General features: G+C 31.6%; 1 protein-coding gene across 7 annotated transcripts in view; it reads left to right on the top strand.

The window, feature by feature from the left end:
* Liprin-alpha (PTPRF interacting protein alpha) overlaps positions 1-24,305 on the top strand; it is a 55,072-nt gene that overhangs the window by 18,115 nt on the left and 12,652 nt on the right. For 3 of the 7 annotated variants that reach the window (XM_080162434.1, XM_080162430.1, XM_080162429.1), the window contains exons 6-18: positions 2,196-2,316; positions 4,693-4,776; positions 5,751-5,840; positions 6,625-6,654; positions 9,010-9,141; positions 9,374-9,502; positions 9,811-9,905; positions 10,764-10,857; positions 12,126-12,227; positions 12,966-13,078; positions 14,925-14,977; positions 23,722-23,817; positions 24,045-24,184. In XM_080162434.1, the coding sequence (XP_080018560.1) occupies positions 2,196-2,316; positions 4,693-4,776; positions 5,751-5,840; positions 6,625-6,654; positions 9,010-9,141; positions 9,374-9,502; positions 9,811-9,905; positions 10,764-10,857; positions 12,126-12,227; positions 12,966-13,078; positions 14,925-14,977; positions 23,722-23,817; positions 24,045-24,184 (1,279 nt within the window). Of the gene's footprint in view, positions 1-2,195; positions 2,317-4,692; positions 4,777-5,750; positions 5,841-6,624; positions 6,655-9,009; positions 9,142-9,373; positions 9,503-9,810; positions 9,906-10,763; positions 10,858-12,125; positions 12,228-12,835; positions 12,919-12,965; positions 13,079-14,924; positions 14,978-23,721; positions 23,818-24,044; positions 24,185-24,305 lie in introns of all 7 variants that reach the window. The other 4 variants (XM_080162435.1, XM_080162431.1, XM_080162432.1 and 1 more) reach the window with 3 other exon arrangements.

Below are 24,305 nucleotides of genomic sequence, written 5' to 3'. Positions count from 1 at the left end.
TTATCAGTTCTAGGGGGCGATTTCTCTTAAGAGAATAAAGGGAGGAGTAGGTTGCGCTAAAAATCAGTAAAGGTTGTGAGTTTTAAATTAAAAACAGAAGTAGTGAGATAGAAATTTATGTTTACTTTAAAAAAATTTGTCTAGTTCTTTTCAATAAGAAATACGCATATTAAGTGAATATTATCGTTCTACTACTATTTTCAAGCCTTAAAACTGACACCTTTACAGATTTTTGGAGCAACCTACTCCTCCCTTTACCCTCCCCAAAAATTGTCTAAAAACCTTCCCTGGGCCCATAAAAAGCTTCACTGTAATGAAAAACCATATAAATTAGAGATCCTTTGCTAAAGACAGACACTTAAATACAGTCATCCTGTTACTTTTATATAAGATTAGGGATAACTTGTATTTTTTGCTTCATTACATGGGTCGGTTGTATCCTTGTTATTATGATGTCTATCTAAAAGGGTTCCACCCAAAATCAGAGTTAGGAATAATTTTTCTGATACACGAATATTTTGGTAACCACGGGATTGAACCCACACGGGATTGAACCCAACGGGATTGAACCCACGGAATTGAACCCACACGGGATTGAACCCAACGGGATTGAACCCATGGAATTGAACCCACACGGGATTGAACCCAACGGGATTGAACCCACACGGGATTGAACCCACGGGATTGAACCCATGGAATTGAACCCGCACGGGATTGAACCCAATGGAATTGAACCCACAAAGGTGTAGGTTTCCCCCAATTTTTTTGGGGGTTTAAGTCTCCTCTTCCAATTTTTTTTTTTTTTAATTTTTGGGTGGTGCAAGTCTTCCCCCAAATTATTTATTTTTTCTTTTTTAATTTTTTGGGGGTTTAAGTCTCCTCTTCCAATTTTTTTTTTTTTAATTTTTGGGTGGTGCAAGTCTTCCCCCAAATTATTTATTTTTTCTTTTTTAATTTTTTGGGGGTTGTAAGTCTCCCCCTCCATTTTTTTGTTCAATTTTTTGGCGGGTTTAAGTCTCTGCACCCAATTTTTTTTTTTTTTTGGGGGGGGTGTAAGTCTCCCCCTCCAAATTTTTTATTTTTTTTCAATTTTTTGAGGGGTTTAAACTCCCCTCCCAAATTATTTTTTTCTTGATTTTTTAGGGGGTTGAGAAAAAAAAATTTGGTGGGGGAGGCTCTCAACCCCCAAAAATTTATGGAAAAAAAATTGGAAGAGGAGACTTAACCCCCAAAAAATTGAAGAAAAAAAATTGGGGGAAACCTACACCTTTGTGGGTTCAATCCCATTGGGTTCAATCCCGTGCGGGTTCAATTCGGTGGGTTCAATCCCGTGGGTTCAATCCCGTTTGGGTTCAATCCCGTTGGGTTCAATCCCATTGGGTTCAATCCCGTGCGGGTTCAATTCCGTGGGTTCAATCCCGTTGGGTTCAATCCCGTTTGGGTTCAATCCCGTTTGGGTTCAATCCCGATGGAACCATAAATAAGAACTGGCAACGGAAAAGAAATGTAGAATTTAGGCCTTTAATTTTTAGAAAGAAGCCTAAATTTAGTCTAAAATATTGTCATCACTAGTGGGAATATTTTCTGAAAAGAAGAATTAAATCGGTCTTACATTTATCAAGATTAAAAGATTTTTCCGAACAGACAGACTTTATTCTACTCTGTATTATAGATTAGACATTATAATGATTAGACGGACGTACATATTGTCCATGGCATTTACCAGAATATAATTCTCTATCCCTGTCACAAGATACGCAGTTCTTTACATCAACTTTATAACTTACATTTTATACAACAGAAACAATGACATCAAATATATTAAAATAGTATTGAAGCTTGTTTTAGCAACTGTTGGTTATGGCCACAGCTGCTAGTGCTTTGTTTTAGAGACGAGCAATTGTAAAATAGGATAAAACTATACTGTTTTGATATCTTTATTTGATTAAATGGGTTCCATTAGGTTTCCCTAATTGTTGACTCTTTAGAAGTATATACCTTCTAATCCTGTAATTTTTTAAGGGGTTCCCCGGTGGTTTAAAAATTCAACCCCCCCCCCCCCGCTCAAAAAAAAAATCTGATGTTGATGTAACCATAAAATCATATATTAAGAGGCTTGACATCAGGCCAGGTAGCCTTTACATTTTTAAGAGGAAATTAGTTTTCATAATAACTAATCTTGTTTGTATTTGCAGAGATGAGCTTAGCAACCACAAGCTTGGTTTAATCGAGGAGGAGGAGAAACGGGTGAAAGGAGAACACAAAGCCAACGGAGAGGATGGAGAGAAGAAGGTGAATGGCACTCTGGACCCAGAGGTAAGCTTCCCTGGTGATTTCTCTCAAAGGGCCTGTCGAGCACTGTATTTCCCCTCCCTCTTGTTTTTTTATATCAATTGAAAATAAGGGCGGTTTTTATTCCTATGTTTATCCCCTGCGGAGGGCCCTGGCCCCGAACCCTGCGAGGCTACTCAGTATCTTATATAACCTAACCTTACACATAAAGTAATAAACAATATCAGGAAAATAGTGAGGGCGGGGGGTCATGGTGGTTTTGTGTACGACTAGGTTTTCTAGTGTGGTTGCAAAACCGATAGATAGCCGCTGAATTAGAACTGGTTCTTAGTCATACTGAAAAATCATATATAGCAACGTATTCGTATTTCCACGAATATTAAAAGAAAATAAAAATTAACACCAGTTTTGTAAGACCGGGCGTCGGGTCTAACAAAACTGGTTTAATCTTATAATTTTTCATTTTGATATCCGTTGAAATCTGCGATAAATAACTATTATTTTTTCCTATTTTTAACATACCTGAAGTATGAATTATTGTTTCAACTAAACTAGGTAAACAATTGAGAATGTAAACAAAATAGCATCCAGGAACAGATATTGATATTCAGTGAATTCAATCATGTGTTGGTTGTGTGTCTTTTTCCTTGTTTAAGCTCATTCACAGCGGCCTAGGCTAACTTCAGAGCTCATTGGTGTGCGAGGTGTAGGGTTTGTAAAACTCAATTGAAATTTAGAAGGGCTGCTGTACCCTTTTTTAACTCGAATTATTTTACATACCCCTAGTTAATCGCTGTGCATGCAATTGGTTTAGCTTCTGTGGCATATAAGAAACTTTCTGTAAAAGATGCCGATAGAAAGAAACACAACAACAACAACACATAGTTATAATTTCTTTATTTAGGGATTAACCTATTGCAAATATTTACTTTTGGAGAAAGAAGGAATCGAAAGATCACACATTATACAGCTTTTTTACACAAAAATTTTAATGAATACAAATTCCTTGCCCTTACCTCATCTCAAAAAATAAACAATATTTTGATTTAATACAGAAATTTTGTTATTTATTACCAATGGTTTTATGATTTTGGTTGTCTTCAGAGCAGCTTTTCTACAATTAAGTGTTACGTTTCTATAAAGTTTCAAAATTCTTTTGATTAATCCATTCTAAGCAACTTTTGATGATTCTCTTGCTTCAATCAACTCGTGTTGATTATTCTGCTGGCGTTAGTGCTTTTCATCTAAAAATTATAAGTAATAATAATGCAACGTTTATATAAAATATTTTTACAAAATACTCATTTTGTTAGCGGACAAAATATCCCCCTACCCTTTGGTTACCTTCTTTGAGTCTAAAACATGTTTCTGTTAAAAATAGGAAGAAATACTTGTCAAAAAAGCCCCACAGGGTTAAAATCTGTTTTTTTTTAAAAAGATTGTATACTAGTATAGTTCATTGACACCAAACATATTTTATTTTCAAATGCTTTGTCCTTAGTTTGTTTCGTACTCAATTTATTGTTAGTCTATAAATGTTTTGATATCTCTAAAATATTAAATCTTATTCATTAAAATAAGTACATGAAAAGGGTTAAAGGGAGTAGGGTTGGTCCAATGGAAAATTGTAGGATTCCACCAACATTTTGGCAAGTTATGTGGGAGTAGTTAGGAAAAGTTGGGTTCCAGGATTATTTCATACTTCAAGATCAAAGTAAGACAACTAGTTTGGGTACCATGTAAACATTGTGTGATATTAATGTTACAATGGGCTCTAGAACCCACCTCAAGTTGAAGAATGTTTCTTAAAAGATTGCATCTTAAGCTGCAAATCAGAAGTAAAGGGTTAAAAATAAGATGAAAATCTAACTTTTTTTTTACTCAAAATAAATGAAATTGGACTGAGTGTTGATTTTTTCAACAAAGAAAAATATGATATGCATAAAGAAATCAATTTGTGGAAAAGTTGCAAGCAAATAGTAAGAGATTATTTATAGTACAATTTATTGTTACTTCTTTTAAGCATGTCCTTTATTCCTGATCGCATACCCAAAACATTTTAGAGTCTTAAATATTTTAATTAAGTTTTATGAGTGCTGCTATTTACATAACTTTCTTGGCAATAAATATTATGCAAATACTAAATGGTTTATTTTAAATAATTCCAATAAAAAAAGACTTGTTGACAAAGTATGAATTATGAATTTAGGATTGCGTTTAAGGGAGTAGTAGATAATGATAATTAGCCAGCCGGTTGGCTGACTGCTATATTTTTATTGCAAAAATACAACTACTTTTTTATATTTTAGAAGCTTATTTTTAAAATATAGAAATTTAGCCGCCAAAAAAGGCACAGTTTTTTAAGTAACTTCTTTTTAAAAATTGTTTTTTTATTTATAGGTGTTGGAGTTGCGGAAACAAGTAGAAAAACAGAGTAACGACCTGGGGAATGCTACCCGCACTATTACAGACCTACGAACAAAGGTAATTATACATGTTTCTACGCTCCATGCCTTTATAGCAGGTGTCAGGTTGCGCTGCATCACATTAGAGACTTCTAATGCAGGTATATGAAGCGGGTCAGTCGAGTTAATGCCTTGTATTAAAAACCGGCTCAAATAATTACCATCCCAAGAGGTACCGGCAGGCAGGGTGGGGTCATTGGACTGTAAATTACACAAATAAAGGTACCCACAGTTTTAACATCCTGTTGTCTTGTTCATTAGCTAAAAACCTTGGGTACTTTTATTGAATTTAGATTTCTTAGTTCCAAACTTTTCAACTAATTTTTACGGATAGATGGGTAATTTGTTTATCATCATTGGGGATGTACAATAAATTATAGTCCATTGTGTTATCACTGTAGATCCCTGGGTATAGGTCTTACATTACTACAATGGATTTAGAATACGTAGATATTTTGACAAGGGAATTTTGTCGTCAATTTTTGTTGCAAATATAGTCCCCAGATATTGGTCAATTCGTTCCTCCACAGTCAGTAGACGGGATGGAGTAAAGTGATAAGGATTTTATCAGGTTGTGCGAGTTTCTCTCACAATATCACAAGTATCCTATATCCATTATTACTGCGCTACACAAATAAATGGCCCAGTTTTTTTGTTTACAAACAGATAAATAGTATCCTCTTAGAATTTTTTTTTCAATTTTAAAAATTTGAGTACCATCCCCCCCTCCCCCCCCCCCCCCAACTATTTTAGGTTAGGTTAGGTTTTAGGCTAGGGAGCCGAGCGCTGCGGCTAGGCAGGCAAGGGGGCCGAGCGCTGCGGCTAGGCAGGCAAGGGGGCCGAGCGCTGCGGCTAGGCAGGCAAGGGGGCCGAGCACTGCGGCCAGAGTTCATAGTTCGCTGTCGGGGGGAGGGGGGGGGGGGTACTCAAATTTTCAAAATTGAAAAAAAATTTCTAAGAGGATAATACCGATAAATATATCCCTAATTTAAGGTGACAGATCTGGAGGACAAACTGATTGGTAACAACAAGGACCTCCACGCTGCACAGGATCTCAACCAGGCCCTACAACATGAATTCAAGGTATTATATTCAAGGGGTGAATTCACTTCCCTAACTGTATCACATGATTAAATCGTCAGAGCATTAATTCTCATTTTGGAACTAATTGCTCCTTTCCATGAGCTTTACCTTCATCATAATACATTTCATATGATCTACTTGTCATGATGTTGTTTTTGCGACTTTAAAACTTTATGCGAATGTGATAAATATGTTGAAGTAAGTGCACACCATTTAGTCTGGGATATAGACATTAGGTATAATGAATCATAAAGGGAGAGGTAGGTTTCGGGTAAAATCCGTAAAGGTGTGTGTTTTAAGGCTTAAAACTAGTAGTAGAACGATAGTATTCACTAAATATGTGTATTTCTTATTGAAAAGAACTAAAGACTATTTTTTTTTAAAGTTAACATAAATTTTTATCGTTCTACTACTGTTTTTAACTTATAACACATAACCTTTACGGATTTTACCAGAAACCTACCTCTCACTTTCATTTTAATTTATCTACAATTGTTCCCTCATTCCCATTGTGTAGGTATCTTATCCATGAGCTTATATAATATATATTTACCCTTTTATTTTAAGCATTTTAACAGTTTGATTTTTCACAAATTAAACTAGATTGAATCCATTTGTTAAGTTAGATTTTAATGTGTAGAAATATACTTTATTTTATATGAAAATTATTTTTAATTAACCCTCTTTTGTTTATCATAATTAACAAGTTTTATTTGCCCGTAATACCTATTTTTTTATGAAAAAAAACTTATTTAAAATGATTTTGACCATGTTCATATTTTAGATGAATTGGTCAATAGCAATGTTAAATAAGGTGATTTTTAAAAATTATTTTCCTTCAATTATCTATCTTAAATTCTTTCATCAAAAATTATTTCCTTTTCTTTTGCTTAATATCTTAATTGCTTAGTGCTTTGTGAAACTTTTTGGAGAAAAATATACGAAAATATTATGTCAGAACGTACAGTTCATTAAAACAAGGTTGGTAATATCCATATTTAGCGAAAGTTACTTCAGTCCTTACATCGAAGCCTATTGAAACTCATAAATATATCAAAATTGAGAATCTAACTGTTTAATGTCAAGGTACACTCAAGAAAAATAATATGTTATCTACATCAAACAGCAGCTGAGCAAATATTATGTTTGGAATGTTTAATAAGATCATTTTTACTAGGGGGCAAATGATTTTATAAGAAATGTTATTTTACAACAACTTTTGCCAGTTTAAAAATTTTTTTATTTCTTGTTTACAATTTGCAACTTAAATGTAAATCATTTCGTCTTAATAATTCGTTTTTGTCGGGCGTAACAAAGTTTTATTATCCCATGTCTCTAATTTAAGTGTAGAAAAACGTTAAAACACATAATTTCTCTTAATATAAGAAAAACTAGATGTTTATGTTTATATAGACTGCTGTTAAGTAAATATTGTTCAGATGGTGTTTACATAATTAACTTTTTAACATGTTTTTGGCTTTTTATATACATAGTTTTACAAACGAAGCCATTTCTTTACTTTAATTATGCATTAGCAATATAATTTTGAAATGTCGAATATTTTAAATAAGTTTTTGGGTATATCAACATTGTAGCACATTTTTCTCTTGGGCAGTGACTAACTTGCTCTATAATCAGATTAAAGTATATTGTCAGGGCCGATATAAAGCTGCACTTAATAAGATTTGGCAAAGCAGTTAACGAGATATTAAGGGAAGACAACATATCTCTTTGATTTTCAAACATGCTAATTTAATGCCTTTTGGATACTTCTCGTGTTTTTAATTAAGAATTTATATGCCCCTTTCTTTAATAATAACTATTAAAATTCCCTTTTCAATTGATTTAAATCAATGAACTAATGATAACGATAACGATCACACGAATGTAAATCTATTATATAATTGGTCCTCATGTGTTTTATCATTGCTAATTGGTAATTTGATAAGATTAACAATTAGAGGATATTTTATAAAAGACGGAGATAAATGTAAAGATTAGTGCAAAAATAGACAATTTTTTTTTCTTAAAGACGTGTCTCTTTAAGATAATAGTTTTTGGTATCCTAACAATAAATTAGTTTTAATTATCAAAACATTTTTGTGAATCATGACTTCCATTAAATCTCATATTTAAAAACAACCTAATCTAATATTTTGCTATTGTGTTTTTTTTATAGCTTAAATGAAACATTTTCTAATTATGACAAAATTGGTGGAAATTATAGCGCATCGTACAATTAGCCCTGTCATGCGTATGGTGTGTATTTAATACCGCTGTTGTATAATTTTATTAAATCGCCAGCAAAGCTTAGTTTTACAACAGAATAAACTTCCCTGCACTACCTGAGGTACCTCCTCTTTATCATCAAACAGTTTTTTTTCTATTTAAACTAGTCCTGTGCTTGTTATTATATGCGGAATTTGAGGCACACCCGTGCATATTCCCTTTACTTCTCAGTGTGTTGTAAATAAACTCAAGGATAAAGGAATAATTCATTTAAAAAAGAAAATAATTTTGTCACCTTACATTGAACCAATTTCTTTCCCAATATAAAAGAATAAACACACGGAAAAATTATACGTTTTGTTTCATTGTTGGTTATTGTAATTTATGAAACAGAAAAACATTATTTTTTAATGCCATTTACCATACATTAGTCCCTAGTAAAGTCCATTAGCTGGTATGGAAAAAAAATGCTATTAATCTATCTGTATACAATTATACACAATTGCCTTTATTATTAACATACAGAATATCAAAATTATTTTCCAAATAATACATATAGAGAAAAAGTACCTAAACTTACTTATTTCATATAATGTTTTTTTTATGACAAATATGCATACTAAAGTAATAGAAGGTTTAATTGTGTATATATGTAAGTTTTTAAAGATCTCCTATCGATATTACCCAATTTACTTGACTGGAAAATAATCAGAGATCTTACTGGATAAGACAATTGATGATAAATTGAAGTACAGTACATCCCCAATTAGGATAAACAAAACTTCTTTAGATTAAATTATTATTTTAATTTTTTCAAAGTACCCAAAGTCTTTAAGCAAACGAATGCATGTGTTTAGAAAGCGTTGGGACCAGTATAATTTGCAGTCTAATAGCCTCTCCCTTCCTGTAAATATAAGATTTTTGACTGAAATATTTTCAGGAAACTATGGCCCAGAAAGAGGACCAGGAGGAAAGGATAGCAACCCTGGAGAAGAGATATCTCAACTCACAAAGGGAAGCCACGCAGCTACATGATCTCAATGAAAGATTAGACCAAGAAATTAAAAATAAGGTACTCATATGGAAAATATTTTTTTTTTCTTCATAATTTTCGTCTATAACTGTTATCCTTAATAGATTTTTAAAGTTTTTTTTTAGTAGTAGAATATATTTTTTTGAGAACAAGGGTGTCGGTTTTTCTTTATAAATTTCGGCCTATGGTAACCTTTTCCAGAATTTTTTAAAAATTTCTGGACGTACTTTGCACGTTTTTTCATAAAATTAATCTTCTTATTTTCTCCCAGGACGAACAAATCAATCTCTTCCAGAACAAAATCAAAGCCATCACCGAGAAGCTGGACATCTCGGAACAAAAGTTGATAGAGTTCGCCTCCATGCCAGATATTGAGGAACAGCTCAAGGACAGGATGGAGGTATGTAAAACCTTTTTAAGTAGCGCAGCATCATTCCATTTGTCTGAAGCTTTCATGGAGGAATCGTGTTTCTCTTCGCTGCTTTTTTTAAGCGGTTGCTTTTTATGGAAGATTCTGCATGCCTCATTAAAATTGTCGGTCAGTCTGTAATAATTCAGGGGACATTGAAATTCTATGGGGAGACCTTAACTCGGCTTCTATTTTAGATGAAAGCCAAAATTTCTTCATCTGGACATACAAACTTCAGACAGCAAAAAATTCTCTTCAGAATAGAGAGCTACAAGAAACTAATATATTTTAATTTCAAGGCGTTGGCGGCTGCCCAAGAGCGGCAGGGAACGGCAGAGGAGCATGTGCGGCAGCTGGAGGCCTCCTTAGAGGAGAAAACGTCAGATCTCAGCAGGTTTGTTATTTATGCCTTTTTGTTGTAGGATGTGTGTGTCTGTATAAATCAGTGTTGTGGATCCGCTCGATTTTGTTGTAGCTCCAGCTCCGGCTCCGCGAAGCTGCCTCTGAAAAAAATGAACCCGGATCCCAATCCTACCTAAAATCAAAAAACTCAATAGAATTTTTTTCCAAGTCTGTTTTTTTCTTTTAAAGGTTTAAAATTCAAATTTTTGAGAAAAAATGGACTTGAAACACTTAACAGGGTTTCTAAATTATAAAGTTTAAACATTAAGTTTACCTAATCAAGGTATAAAAATCTTTTTTTTCTAGATATTTTTTAAGCTACCCCCGGAGCTTAACCCACGCTTCCAGAAGTGGCTCCGGCTCCACAACACTGGTTTAAATTAAATCTTCACCTTTTTCCTCAGATTTTCAATTATTTAGCTTCCTAAAAATAAATTCTAAACGTTAAGGGATTTAGTTATCTGTACACATAATAGGAACTAGTTTAAAAAAAAACTAATCTTGTTTGAACTTGCTTGTCTCAAAGAGAAGTGGGTGACCCGGTTTCCAAGCTTTAAATAAATTAAATCTTTTTTGAGAGGAGGGAGGGGTGGTATAATTTTTGATAAAACTAATTCTTGTGGGAGGCTGACATATCATAATCCCTACCTTTCATTACTGCACTAAATTTAATCGGTAAAGTTTCAGTAAGTACTGAAACCATTTTTGAATCTGCAAGAAAATCATTTGTTTGACTCCGTCTGACTGTTTTATTTTGTCTGTTATGCTGCTTTCTAATCGGTTATAAAATCATGCATTTAATAGTTTAAAATGTTATTCTGTTGATGTAAAAAGTTTATATTTATTTTAGGTTATCACAACGTTTGAAAATGAACGAAGAGCATAATCAACGTCTGTCAGCCACAGTTGATAAACTTCTTACTGAAAGCAACGAAAGATTACAGGTCAGTGTTGTCCAGGGATAGTAACATGGATGATAAATTAATCTGCAGCCTATTTGTAAGTGTGTGTAATTCTGCTTTTCCTAGCTTTTAAACATTGGAGTGAGTGGAAAGGGGTGGAGATTTTAATGCAAAGAGGACTATCCACGAACTGGAGCACATGATTCTAAGTACCTTGCCGCATTGATCCTAAGTATTTTCTTTCATAATATAATAGGTCACCATTAATCATTAATATATTGACGAGAAAATTTATGTTTCACCAGTTTTTTTTTAGGTATTTTGATTGATTTTGAAAATTTATAATAATGTGATATATGTGGTAAATCTTTTACTCAAAAACTTGACTTGTACAGACACATATTTTGACTACGACTTGGGTACAGTATAAATGACTTCAATATATATTTATATGTTTTACTTTTATGTACAAGAAATTGATATAGTAACAAATACTTTTATGAAGCTAATTTTTAGATAAAATGGATATTTGATGTTAGATATGCGAATACTCATGTTATATATGTTGTAAATTAATCCTTTTTAGCGTTAATTTAAACATACAAATGAGAAATAGATATTAGTTAATGTACTTTTGATTTTTTTTTTATTTTTATCATTTGACAACATGAACAATTAAAGACACCTCGAACTCAACAAAACGTTTGATAGAATTTGACTAAAAATGCTGGACATTTTTTACTTTTCCTAAACTTGAAGTGGTGAAATATAAATTTTCTCGTCAATATACTTAGGATCAATGCTGGAAGGTACTTAGAATCACGTGCTCTTGTTCGTGGATAGTCCCCTTTTATCTCCTTTCCTAATAAGTTATATCAATCTTCAAATATATTCTATACCTGTTACTCCGACCCTAGCCCCTAGGGAAAAGTGAAAGGTGATGAAAATAGCCTAAAACCAACCAAAGACACATGTAAATCATTCTAAAAAGTACAACCCGCTTGGAGCAGCTGTTTCAGAAATCTTAAGCTTCAGGCTCCAAAAACTTATTATGTCCTAGTTTATTTCTTGGTATGAACAGAAATTCTCACCAAATACCGTTTTTACAACTTATGGATTCCTTGAAATTTTCGGGTTAGGATATTGGCCTGTTAATAATCTTCCTTCCAAAGTAAAATGCTGCCTTTCATATTGGATAAGTTTAGGACGAATGGAGGATTTATTAAACCGGTTTTGTTTCTTTCCTTTACATTATGCTCTAGTCACCAGTTTTATTCTGCTGAGAAATCGTCCAATCCTTAAATTTTCAGGTACATTTGAAGGAGCGAATGCACGCGCTGGAGGAGAAAAATAATTTAAGTAACGAGCTTCAACAAACCAAGAAAAAATTAGAGGAACTTATCAGTCAGAAGGTCAGTTTATCTAAACTTTCGTTTTGTGTGAATTTATTTCATTACTTGATAATTATTTTATCTGTACGCTTGTACGTCAAACCATTTATTTTAGTCGTCCAAAGTTGAGTTTTATTTAATCAATCCATTATTTTTACAAATGAGTATTTTTTTATGAAGTTTCTTTATAAAGTAGGATAGGAAGGGGTATATCTCTATTTTTACTAAAAAATTACAAATAATACCAAGCAAAGAAAACAAAGGCATGCATTAAAAATCCAATTTCACATGAAATCCAAATTTTGATAAAATATTTTCAGATTCTATGGAAAATGTCATATCGCAAATAATAATTTAAATAATAATAATAATGAAGACAATGGCCTGTCTGATGTACGACCGACCCTTTAAAACGATTAACAAAATTACTCCTTCTTTAGATCGTTTTCATTAAAGAAATAAGAGGCCAACCAATAGAGCTTTAAAGTCCTATGTCCCTTTCAACGTTCCTTTCCTTTCAGTGTCTATTGCAAACTCTCTTATTCTTCTAAATTATTTTGAAATATAAAGAACCCCCCCCCCCCCCCTGAAAAGCTAATTTTAAGATGCAACACTGTTTGGTTATTTAGGAAAGAAATTTAGAAGAAATTGCTTCCCTGCGCCTTGAGGTGCGCGAATTCAAATCCTCCGCCGCAGCCACGGGGGCCGCTAGGTAATTTCTTTACCATTATATTAACTATAATATTTTCCTATCTACAGGGTGAGACAACGAAAGAGCTGGCTAAATCTCGCCTCGAGAGCGAGAACTTGAAGCGCCAAATGCTTCAACAAGAGATAACATTTAATATTCAAAGAACAGAGGCTCTCACAAGGTTAGAGAGACACATGGATGGATTTCTAACAATTAGAATAGAATAGATTTTTTCGTTTTTATTTACCATTTTTACCATTCAGCAAGAGAGGGTAAAAAAATTCAACAATATTTCTAATACCGCATTTTATCGATTTTAAAGTAAACAAAAATTATTTTCTTATCCTCCTAGAGCGTCTTCAATAAGCTACCTTGTTAAGTTACCGTTTTTTTCCCCAAAAAACCATTCCTTGCTTATCGGTTTAGTATGTGTTATTCAGTTTTAACAATTTACCCATAGATTTAGATATATTTTTAGATAAGTGTTACATTTTTTTTAAAGTCAGGATATACTAAATTTTACTATTTTCTTTTTGTTCATTTTAACCTATATTTGATAATGTGTATGATATTGTTTATACTAAAGCATGAGCAAATCTGTACAGTTTTTATTTTCGTTCATTTTCACTCCTAAGAATTTGCATAAAACATTTAGAATAGTCTCATCACATCTTTATGTCTTAGCCTAATGTTTTTTTTTATCCTTATTTAAAAGTAACAGGGTGTCTGCCTGTATTTTGGTATGTAGTTAAGGATCTTGCTAAACCGCTGGACTAATATGCTTCTCCCCTAGAGTAAAACTCTTTACAGGTCTAGGGAAAGTTACGATTCTTTTAGGGGAGAGTACCATCTCCCGTCCAAGAGATATTGCCACATGAAAATATATAACCTTCCAAAAATCTCGAACTTAAAAAATTAAATTGGGTGAACTTCCCCCACCCCCCTTCCCCTTCTTTCAATTATTGATGATATTAGAAAACAAGGCAAATATAAAAGATCTACTACAAAAAGTCGATGATGCCCATTCAATGTTAAGTAAAAGAATTATATGTTCAATGGTTTTTCTATATTTATATGATAAGAAGTATATATAATTTAGCTTTAAAATTTTTATTTTTACCTTTTTGACCCCTATTTTTAGTTTACACTTTGTTTTGAAAATGTTTTTAGTTGTATAGGTAGAAAACTAATGTTTTGATAATTTTACATGGACAAGGTGAAGTACTTTGAAAACAAGAAAAAAGTTTTAGACAATTATTTTAATTGTTAAATCATTATTTTCAAAGATTTGCCCTATAAATAATAATACCCAAGACGCAAGTTTGAATTATCTGTCTTTCAAAATACTTTCCTCTGTCCATGTAATAGTTGTTTTATTTAGAATAGAAACTTTTGAAGTTAGTTTAATGTTCCTCATACCATTACTGCAGTTAGATATTTCAGTATTTCATCTTATATTGTCTTTTATCATGCTTATGAAGTTTCAATAAGTTTCATTTTCTGTTACTAAGGATACCTTAGAAAGTTAAAAATATAAAGAAATAAATCATTAAGCTGTATTGCTGGTTTTATCTAATGCGGTTCTGGGTACAAGAACTTTATAAAAGGAGGGGAAGATTTGTCACTTTTACAAATTCTTTTTTAAAAATATGTTAATATTGTTTGACGGTCAAAGCAAATTTTATATGAGGTATAAGTTTTATTCTCTGTTCTTACTTCTGTTCTTAGACTTCGATAGCTACTAAACCAATTAATTTTGTCATTTAATTGATACTTAACATAAGTCCCGAGATGGTTTTGGGCTAGTTGGTGTAAGTATTAGGATGGTTTTAGTTTTTTTGCTTTTACCCCTTTTATACATGCTAAGGGCGCATCCGAAAGTTTCATTGATAGAAATTACGACACATATTTTCATTCACCTAAATTATTATTGAATTTTTATAAGTGTCAATTCTCCTCACTCCCATATAACATAAATATCTATTACCTATTTGTTTCTTTGTTTTAATTGTTTAATTATTTTAAAGGAATTTATCCCCTGGAAATCAGGATGGAGACAGATCTGGTAATAAACATTCAGGTAACAATATATTCCAGTAAGGATTGTAAACCGAATTATATCTGTTGGATTAGGAACGGTCCCCAGCCATACTGAAAGATCATGTTTTATATCGTATTATGGACAATTTTCTATGAATAATAAAATGAAAAATCATAAAAACAGTACCAGTTTTTATAGCCCATGCCTTTTGCTCCTCGGGGCTATCAAAACTGGAATTAATGAGTCACTTACTAAGTAGGAACGATAAAAAGTATTTTTATACACTTTAAACTCAACAAAACATTTGATAAAATTTCAACAAAAATCCTCTTATTATTTTCAGGGGTGTATATTATACATTGGATCCCCTGCTCAGGGGGGGGGGAAATAAAATTTAAGTGGTTGGAGGGAAAAAAAATGTAAAAATTAAGAAAACTGAAAACATTTTTTCCATTTCCCCCCCTCTCCTTGGTGAAAAAAACTTTAAAAATGTGTGGTAGGAGGGATAAAATGAATAAAATTTAGAGTTCTTTAAATATTTTTCTATTTCCCCCCTACTTGGTGAGAAAAAACTAGGGGGGGAAGAAAAATAAAAAAAATTGTAGCAGGGGAAAAAAATAAATCTTGTGCAGAATATACACCCCTGATTATTTTTTAAAAATTCTGTCATTAATCCATTTTTGAGCTTAAATTATATGTAGATATATTACCTAGTACTTAGTTAATTCGCCAAAAAGTTTGCAATATTACTGCTGGAAGGTTCATTACATTACTTGCTCTCGTTTGCGCATATTACCCTGTAGCATAAAATGAATTTCTCTAACATTTCAAGGTATGACATAAATAAATTTAGCCGTGAGAACAAAAATATTTTTCACGTTAATTAGATAGTCATTTATACTTCAGTAATAATAAAAGTTAAATTCCCTATTTTTTTCATAGGTATCTTATATAAAATTTTACTTACAAATTGAAAGTATATCCATAAACCCTATTTCCATGACTATTTTAAAACCTTTTCCTAATTTTACTGCAATCACATACAAACAAACACATACACACACCCAAATCCCACATAAATACACACACACAGAGATATGAAATCTTCTGATTTTCAGATACTAAATCTTAAATTTTGAGTCAGATAAAATGAAGTTGTTGGTTTATATTTAAATGCTCATTCGATCACACAACAACCCAACCACCTTATTTTTAAATAAATTTATAATTTGTCTGTTTTAACTTTAGCTTTAGGTCAGGTTACATTAGGTACAGGGAAGTCTCTCATGGGTAGGACATCGATCTTGTTTAAGCATAAGAAAAAACTAGTCCCCTCCCCCTCCCTGTAATTTTAATGTATTTTAACAATAGGGGTTGGGGTTCAGTGTTCCGTAGGCAATTGAAGGAAAAGCATTAGCAAGAATTTTTATGAATTTTCTTTTGGGGAGATTATTCATTTACACCTCTTAATGTATCTTTCACAAGGAAAAATATTCCAATTCAACGCATAGAATCTTTCTTAGATTAATTTTCCAAATTTGTGGGCCTACCAATTATATCTTTCTACCATGTTATGTCTAACCTATTAGATGTTGAGTTAGATTTAGTCGAACATAAACCATTTTCATACAAACTAAGCTTGTTTCACTTTCATATAGTTAAGTTTTATTTTTTTACATGTTATTGAATACATTGATCGTTTTAAATGATATCAAAGTGAAGGTTTGTGTTGATCACCCATCTCTATCTATCTATCTCTCCAAAGTTCAATTAGGTTGGATGGATAATTGTATGAGAGGAAGACAAAGATAAAGAGATAATTAATTTGTTCACTAATTTAGCACAATGATTACGTCAAGTGACATGATCTATCAATCCAAATGGTTTAAATAGACAGACGGACGGTTAAAACGAGTTAAAGATAACCCAAAAGGGATAGTTGCATGAAATGCTTTTAAAAAGTTTGATTGCATGCATAATTTACAAGAATACTATTTAACATATATAAGAGGGGGGGGGGGGGTTAATGCAACCATCTTGTAATCAATGTATAAATGGCACTTAGAATTCGAATATCGATCTGAAATTTTGCATGAGTAATCCTTGGTAGGTCTTGGGTTACTTTTCCAACTTTTTGTTCGATTTAGGGAAAATAGACCTACCAAGGATTACTCATGCAAAATTTCAGATCGAAATTCGAATTCTAAGTGCCATTTATACATTGATTACGAGATGGTGGAATTAACCCCCCCCCCCTTTTGTATTACAATAAATAGGGCACCACAAAAGAGCCAATTAAATTGCTAATATCTTAAAAACATGACTTTCAAGTCTTGATAGTTTTGGAACTTCCTGGTAAAAAATTTGATTTCTTTCAAATATATGTCATATAGATGTAGTTTAAACCAATGAACAGAAAAAAAAATATGCAGTTCGCTAAATTCTAGTTTAAATGCACTTCGTGTAACTACCTCTTTATCAAAATCGTATCTCGTTTAACAGACTTATAAACCTTATTTATATAATTTCCACAAAGGTTCATATGGATTGATTGACGGTCAAAGACAGTTTATTTATATTTACAACTTTGATAGCAGCTTTGTTTACCTAATTCCATTTTAATGCTGACGGGCAGACAAAATAAAATATATGGTGAATAATTTAGGATTAATTTGAATTTAAAGCTTTAAAATATTGTAACAATTTGCATTTTACTTTATTCCATTGAAAATGAATATGAGACAGACTTAGAGAGATATAGAGACAAGGGTAGAGATAATGTGAGAGAGAAAGAAAGAGAAAGGGGAAGAAGATTGACTCAACTATTTGATTTCACCAAATAATTTTAGAACTCCATTCTCGCATAAACTTATCTTCAATACCAATCTACTCAATTAAATACATTCATTTCTCTTTGCGGGAAAAGTATCTAGGTATCTATTTTGTGTATTTTTATCCTATTTTAATCTTTAGATACTTGAATAGATGATAGGATGATATATTATTAGATTCTCGCCGATTCTCGCTAAAACTACTTTTTTTTATACATATTAAAGTGTTCACGAAGCTGGAATTAAGTTGATATATGTCACTGATTAATGTTTTTTAAGATTACTTTTTTGAGAATTAAGTCTTAAATACTTCCCATTGAAAAATAAATCAAACTTTAAAAAAACGAATTTATTCCCTTGAAAACATCGTTGTATTTTGTGTTTTATTATACATATCTAAAAACCTATCAAAATCGACAAATAACAATCTTTTAGTTGAAGTTTACTTGCAAATTTATAGTAAAATAAAAGCTTTTGTTACATACCGTATTAAACTAACCAAAAAATGTTGAAATTGTTATCTACGGATAGATTTAAAATTTTCTTCCGATGGTCACAGAAATAAAGCCATATATGGTAATGAATATCACTGATAATGGTACCTGGATTTTCATTTTTTCCTTTATTTAAAAATTTATATGAATATCTAATTCTACATATCTACGTAGATATTTAGATATGTGACGTTAAAAATCATTTAAAATCAGTTAATTGCTTTGTATATGTATGATAAAATGTAATATAACCATTGAACAGGATACATACAGGCAATTGATAATAATATAATTGAAACTATAAAATTAAGCTATTCTCGGGACCATCAATAATGTATCATCTTAATTAACGCCTATCTCAAAAAATGCTTATCTCAGAAAATGCTTTTCTAAAAACATTTTAAAAAGCAAAGCATTGTTTTATATTTAGCAATCAATATATTAATAAGAATATATTTTAATATCATTAATATGACTTAATTATATTCATTTTGTATAAAGACACATTCATTTATTAAAAATTGTTAAGATAAAGTCCAAGCTTTTTAGCTCTAACTAGTGGCTACGCCCCTAGAGGCCTCTAATGGTACTTTAAATGTTTTTTTTTATATTTAAAATATGTCTATGTTGCGTTTGACATTTATGTTTCATTGAATGCTCTTTGTTAAATCAAGAAACATAATTTTTTTGTTTTCTTGTGATTTCTCTTAGGAAGGTGGTGGTACCCTCCCCCAAAATAGTTACAAATCTTTCCGGGACCTATGAGAATCTACCATGTTAAGAAGAACCTGATTGCAGCGAGATCCTTTGGCACAAATATACAGACACACAAACATCCTGCTACTAATAAAGTAACAGGATGTTTGTCTGTGTGTTTGTACTCTCTTTTGGAATCATACTGCAGAGCTAAAAATACGAATAGGCCCCCACATAATTGGGGGATTTTAAAGTTTTATTATCAATTGAGAAAGTTTTTACAGATATTAAGGTTTTATTTTATTTTGGGGTAAAATTCTTGCTTAGATTATATTTAATTAATTAACTAAAATTTATAGAAGATATTTAAAAGAAACAAACTTTAAAATGTGAATTAATTAAAGGTTTTGCTGTAAGTGTTTTCTAAGATAGGCGTTTTTTGAGTACAGACAGGTTGAATTAAACACACACACACAGACAGAGTACGGACACCACAGAACTTGATTGTATTAAAGTTTATTCTTCAAAACATGGAATAGGATAAAGAGCACACAAATTCTATTCTTTTAATAAATTTATATATAAATCTGTTGTATATGGATGTACAATAATTAAAGCAAGGCTTTATTTTAATACTAAACAAAATTACGTAAAGATGGTTCCTGAGATATTAAATCAAGTCAGTTTATAAAATAACATGTCTTTTCAGTTATACAATTATTTACTTATTATAGTTATTGAAATTGTCCTATATTGGTCCAAACTTATAACTTAAAATACACTGAAGGGACTGCAACTTTTACAATATTTAAAAATGTTTGGTTTCTATATTTCAACTTAACAAAATTTGTTGGTACCATTTGTACAATGACAGGTAAGAGAGGGGACGAAGAAAGAAAGAGGGAAATACAAACGGCTATAAGTTGGGTTTATAAACAAAATCTGTATGATTATAAATCAATAAATTAATAAACTTGTTTAACCAAGTTGTCGAGATTTTACATAATATCACCAGGGACGTCCTAGGGGGTGGAGGATAAAGGGGTAGGCATCCCCAAAATTTTTAATTTTTACCCCCCTTAAAATAAAAAAGCTTAGACGTCACTAACTCTATGACATAAAGATTTCTCCCCCCAAAATGAACTTTGTGATGCTGTAGGCATCTCAGAAATTGTAATTTTTAATTCTTCCCCCCCCCCCCCCCCCCAATAAAAATGCTTGGACGTCCTTGAAAAGTATGATCTATGTTATCAAGATTTTCAATGATAAACAACCTTTTTGTTTCAAAGACCCAACTCTGTGTGAATGAAACAGTGATATTACTGGATAAAAATTAATTAAAATCAACTTATATATTATCCAGATTTTATTTAATTGACGACCTTTTTGTTTTAAATCCCCAACTCTGTTGAATGAAACAGACAACTACTTAAAATAATGGGCCCTGAATGTTTATTTTATATGGATTTTTCATTTAAATAATGTTTAGTTGAAACTTATGTATATTGATTGTAGGAATATGAATTTAAGGCTTTAAAAAAAATTAAATAAAAAACAAAATTTGGATATCTAGGGTTTAAATATAGGCAGGTATTTAGAAAAATTTGACTCTTTTCCGATAATTGGGAGAAAAAAAAGATTGCCTCTGTTTATGGAAAACCTTTAGTAAGACTGCTAATTTTTTTGCTAGATATATATAGCAAATGATATTTGTTTATTCTTTTTGCCCAATTTTATTCTTAAATCATGTATTTTCTGAAGATTTCAACAATTTTTCATATGTTAGTGTACCTGCATAGATATATCAATATTTGGTAACTGATTTTACGAAATTAACGCAGGTTTTATATTTAATTGTAAACCAAGTTTGAACATTTATTTCAAAAGAGGTGTAGTACAACAAAATTTTTGTAGTATAAATTTCGTTGTTTTTATGTGTAAGCAAAGAAAAGGGTGATTTTTCCTTAGTCTTATAAGTGCACAGATTGTTGTGGTATTTTTGTGAGAAGTGGATCTCGGCATTCTTAATTAATTTATTTCTACCTTTATGGAATTTTTAAGGCATTATTCAATGAAAATTACTTAAAACATAAGAAAAAGTAAATAAAAATGCAATTTGAAAAATTAGCTTCGCGATCACTTTAAGAGGGAAGATTAAAAAAAACAAGGATGATAACATCCATAAAAGCGAAGCTCTGAAACGATAGGACAAGCAGACATTATAACACTTGTATAGTGTCAGAACTGATTAATCAAAATATAAATGAATAAGAGTCAAAGCCAAATTGTGAGTAAGTTTGTTGAAAAACTTCTTGATACAGAATAATATTTATGGACTACTTAAATTTTTAGGACTTGATTATAGAGTTGCTTTGCTTATAATATTGTACTTTGTCAGGAATCAGTACACCAAAAATCTAAACAATCGAATAATTACATAAAAATTTCTTGTCAAAAAAGTAAAAAATCAACATGTTTAAAATGGACGCCCGGACATTCTGGTAATGATTATAGAGTTGCTACGCTTTCTAAACTGTACCTAACTACTACAGGAATCACCGTGCAAGGTTTGAAATCGATAGGACAATTCTAACATGCTTAAATTAACTAAAAAAGCTATCCGTCTCGGACAGACGGACGGACCGACCCTAGTTATAGAAAAGGTTCGCTTTTAAAAAGTTATTCTGTTAGGATATTTATATTTTAAGTTCTAAGGAAAAATTACAATATCGTTCTTTTTAAAAGGGAAGCTTTTCTATAATTAGGGTCGGTCCGTCCGTCCGTCCGTCCGTAACGGATAGCTTTTTTCGTTAATTTAGGCATGTTAGAATTGTCCTATCGATTTCAAACTTTGCATGGTGATTCCTGTAGTAGTTGGGTACGATTTAGAAAGCGTATCAACTCTATAATCATTACCAGAATGTCTGTACGTCCATTTTAAACATGTTAATTTTTTTTTACTTTTTTAACAACAACTTCTTATGTGATTTATTATCCGATTGATCTGATTTTTGGTATACTGATGCCTGGGACAACAAAGTACAATATTATAAGCGAAGCAACTATATAATCAAGTCCTAAAAATGTAAGTATGTCCATAAACATTATTCTGTATCAAGCAGTTTTTCAACAAATTTACTTACAATTTTGCTCCGACTCTTATACATTTATATTCTGATTTAGTCCTGACACTATACAAGTGTTAATGTCTGTTTTTCCTACTGTTTAAGTGCTTCGCTTTTATGGATGTTGTCATCCTTGTTGGATTTGGGAAGATTAATTTTAAGGGTGAATCAAAGAACGGAGGGCTGTAGCTTAAAAGAAAATGCATCTTCGAATTTATATGGTTTTGTTTAACAAGTATGTTATACTTTTAACAGTTATAAATCTATCTCAACCATAACATTTATAAATTAGTAACTACTGCTGCTTCATAACGAAATATATTTCAAAGAAAAAAATCTTCATTATCAATCGCATCTGTAATAGAAAACAACAACATAAATAAATGAAAAAAAAGCATTAAGAATTATACAAAAATAGTCAAAAATAAAATGTTAAAATATATCATAAAAAATAAAATTTTAAATTCACAGCTACTGTTTAGATCTTTACTATAACACAACCAAACAACAAATAAAGGAGAAGCGGTCAAACTGGCTGTGTAATAAGAGAGAGAAAGGGAAGGGTATATAGTTTGAAAATAATATTTTTTTAAAAACAATTGCAACTGCATTTTGAATCAAGTTCTACGATTTAACAATGGTTCAAATTTTCTAATATAAAATTTTTCACGGGCTAATCTTATCCAAGGATTATTACTTTTAAGTTGCTCAAAAGGAACAAATTGTAAATGGCAAGGGTTGTGGCCATTTTGTAAAAAATGTTGTCCTACAGTTTTTACAGAATTTGGTTCAATTGAATTTTTGTGTTCTCTGAATCTATCCACTGCTTTACGTCCTGTTTGTCCAATATATTGTGGATGAGATTTACAAGTTCCATTATCTTTAGTACAAGTTATACAATATATAATATTTTCCGAATTACAAGTCAAATTAGATAAAATAGGAATAGTTTCTTTTGTTACAGAAGATACAATGTTGTTAACAAATTTAGATGAAAATTTACATAACATACAATCATTACCACAATGTTTAAAACCTATCTTATTTCTGGAAGGTCTTTTAGGATGTTATAAACGGTTCAGATTCACTGATAATAAAATGAATGTTGAAAAAAAAGTAATACAAAGTCAAAAGATATAGAAAACATTACTATGCTTGAATTTAGATTATTTAATTAAGGCTAAGGCACTCTTTTTAGTTTATTAAAAATATTTGTACCTGAAAATTTTGCAAAGCTCATGAAAATTTGAAAATAGAAATATGAATTACATACCTAACCATCCTATTATATAAAGTAGTAAGCGTTGTTTGTCTGTCCCGAAGGATCTCGCTAACCGCTGAACCGATATTGTTCTCCTTTACAGTGATGCTTTTTATAGGTCCTGGAAAGGTTTTAAACTAATTTTGGAGTGGGAGTCATCACCCCCCCCAAAAAAAAAAAATATTATTTTTACTCTTTTGAAACTTAAATTTAAAATGGGATGAGGTCGACTTTTACCCCTCCTACCTTAAGTGCACCTAGACGCTTCTAGGGGCGTAGCCGCTAGTACAAATATAAAGTGCAAATAATCAAAGCTAAGGTAAGTTGTATTATGCTGTGCATGCAGTGCATAGCCTTCATCTATGTCTATTTTCAGAGGGCAGAAACGACGGAGGTAGTCGTGCTGGCACCCTGCAGAGAGGTCAGGTCAACAATATCAATAACTTAGATGATTCCTGGGGCTATGATATGGGTAGGTTTATTTTTTCATAAAAAAATTTGGGTAGCACATCTACTCTTAGAGAATGTCCGACGCAGTATATCATATGATAAAGCTCCAGGCTTCCACTTAAGTTTAATCTAATTTACATGAGACTGTATATAATTTTTAAAATTGTAGTTTTGATAAAAACTAACTTTGTTATGGCTATCTACCTTTCTTAATATCTTTCTGTCTATTGATTTATCTATCTATCACAGGTGTTGACGGAGATGCGGATGACAGTGAGTCTGTAATAACTGACCTGTTATCGCCGGGCGGTCAGGCGGACGCCCAGACACTGGCTTGCATGCTTCAGGAACAGCTGGACGCCATCAACAATGAAATCCGGTTAATTCAGGTATGAATTATTATAGCATAAATATTACCTTACAATACTGCTCTTCAGATTGTTGGGGTTAGTCACACTCACAGCTTATACCAACAACGAAATTTATACAAAAAAAAATCACGAAACCTAT

Source organism: Acartia tonsa, chromosome 5, assembly GCF_053477335.1.
Source record: "Acartia tonsa isolate MP-2025a chromosome 5, ASM5347733v1, whole genome shotgun sequence".
Lineage (NCBI taxonomy): Eukaryota > Metazoa > Arthropoda > Copepoda > Calanoida > Acartiidae > Acartia > Acartia tonsa.
The sequence above is the reverse complement of the archived record's forward strand: the minus strand, read 5'-3'. Positions and strand labels throughout refer to the sequence as shown.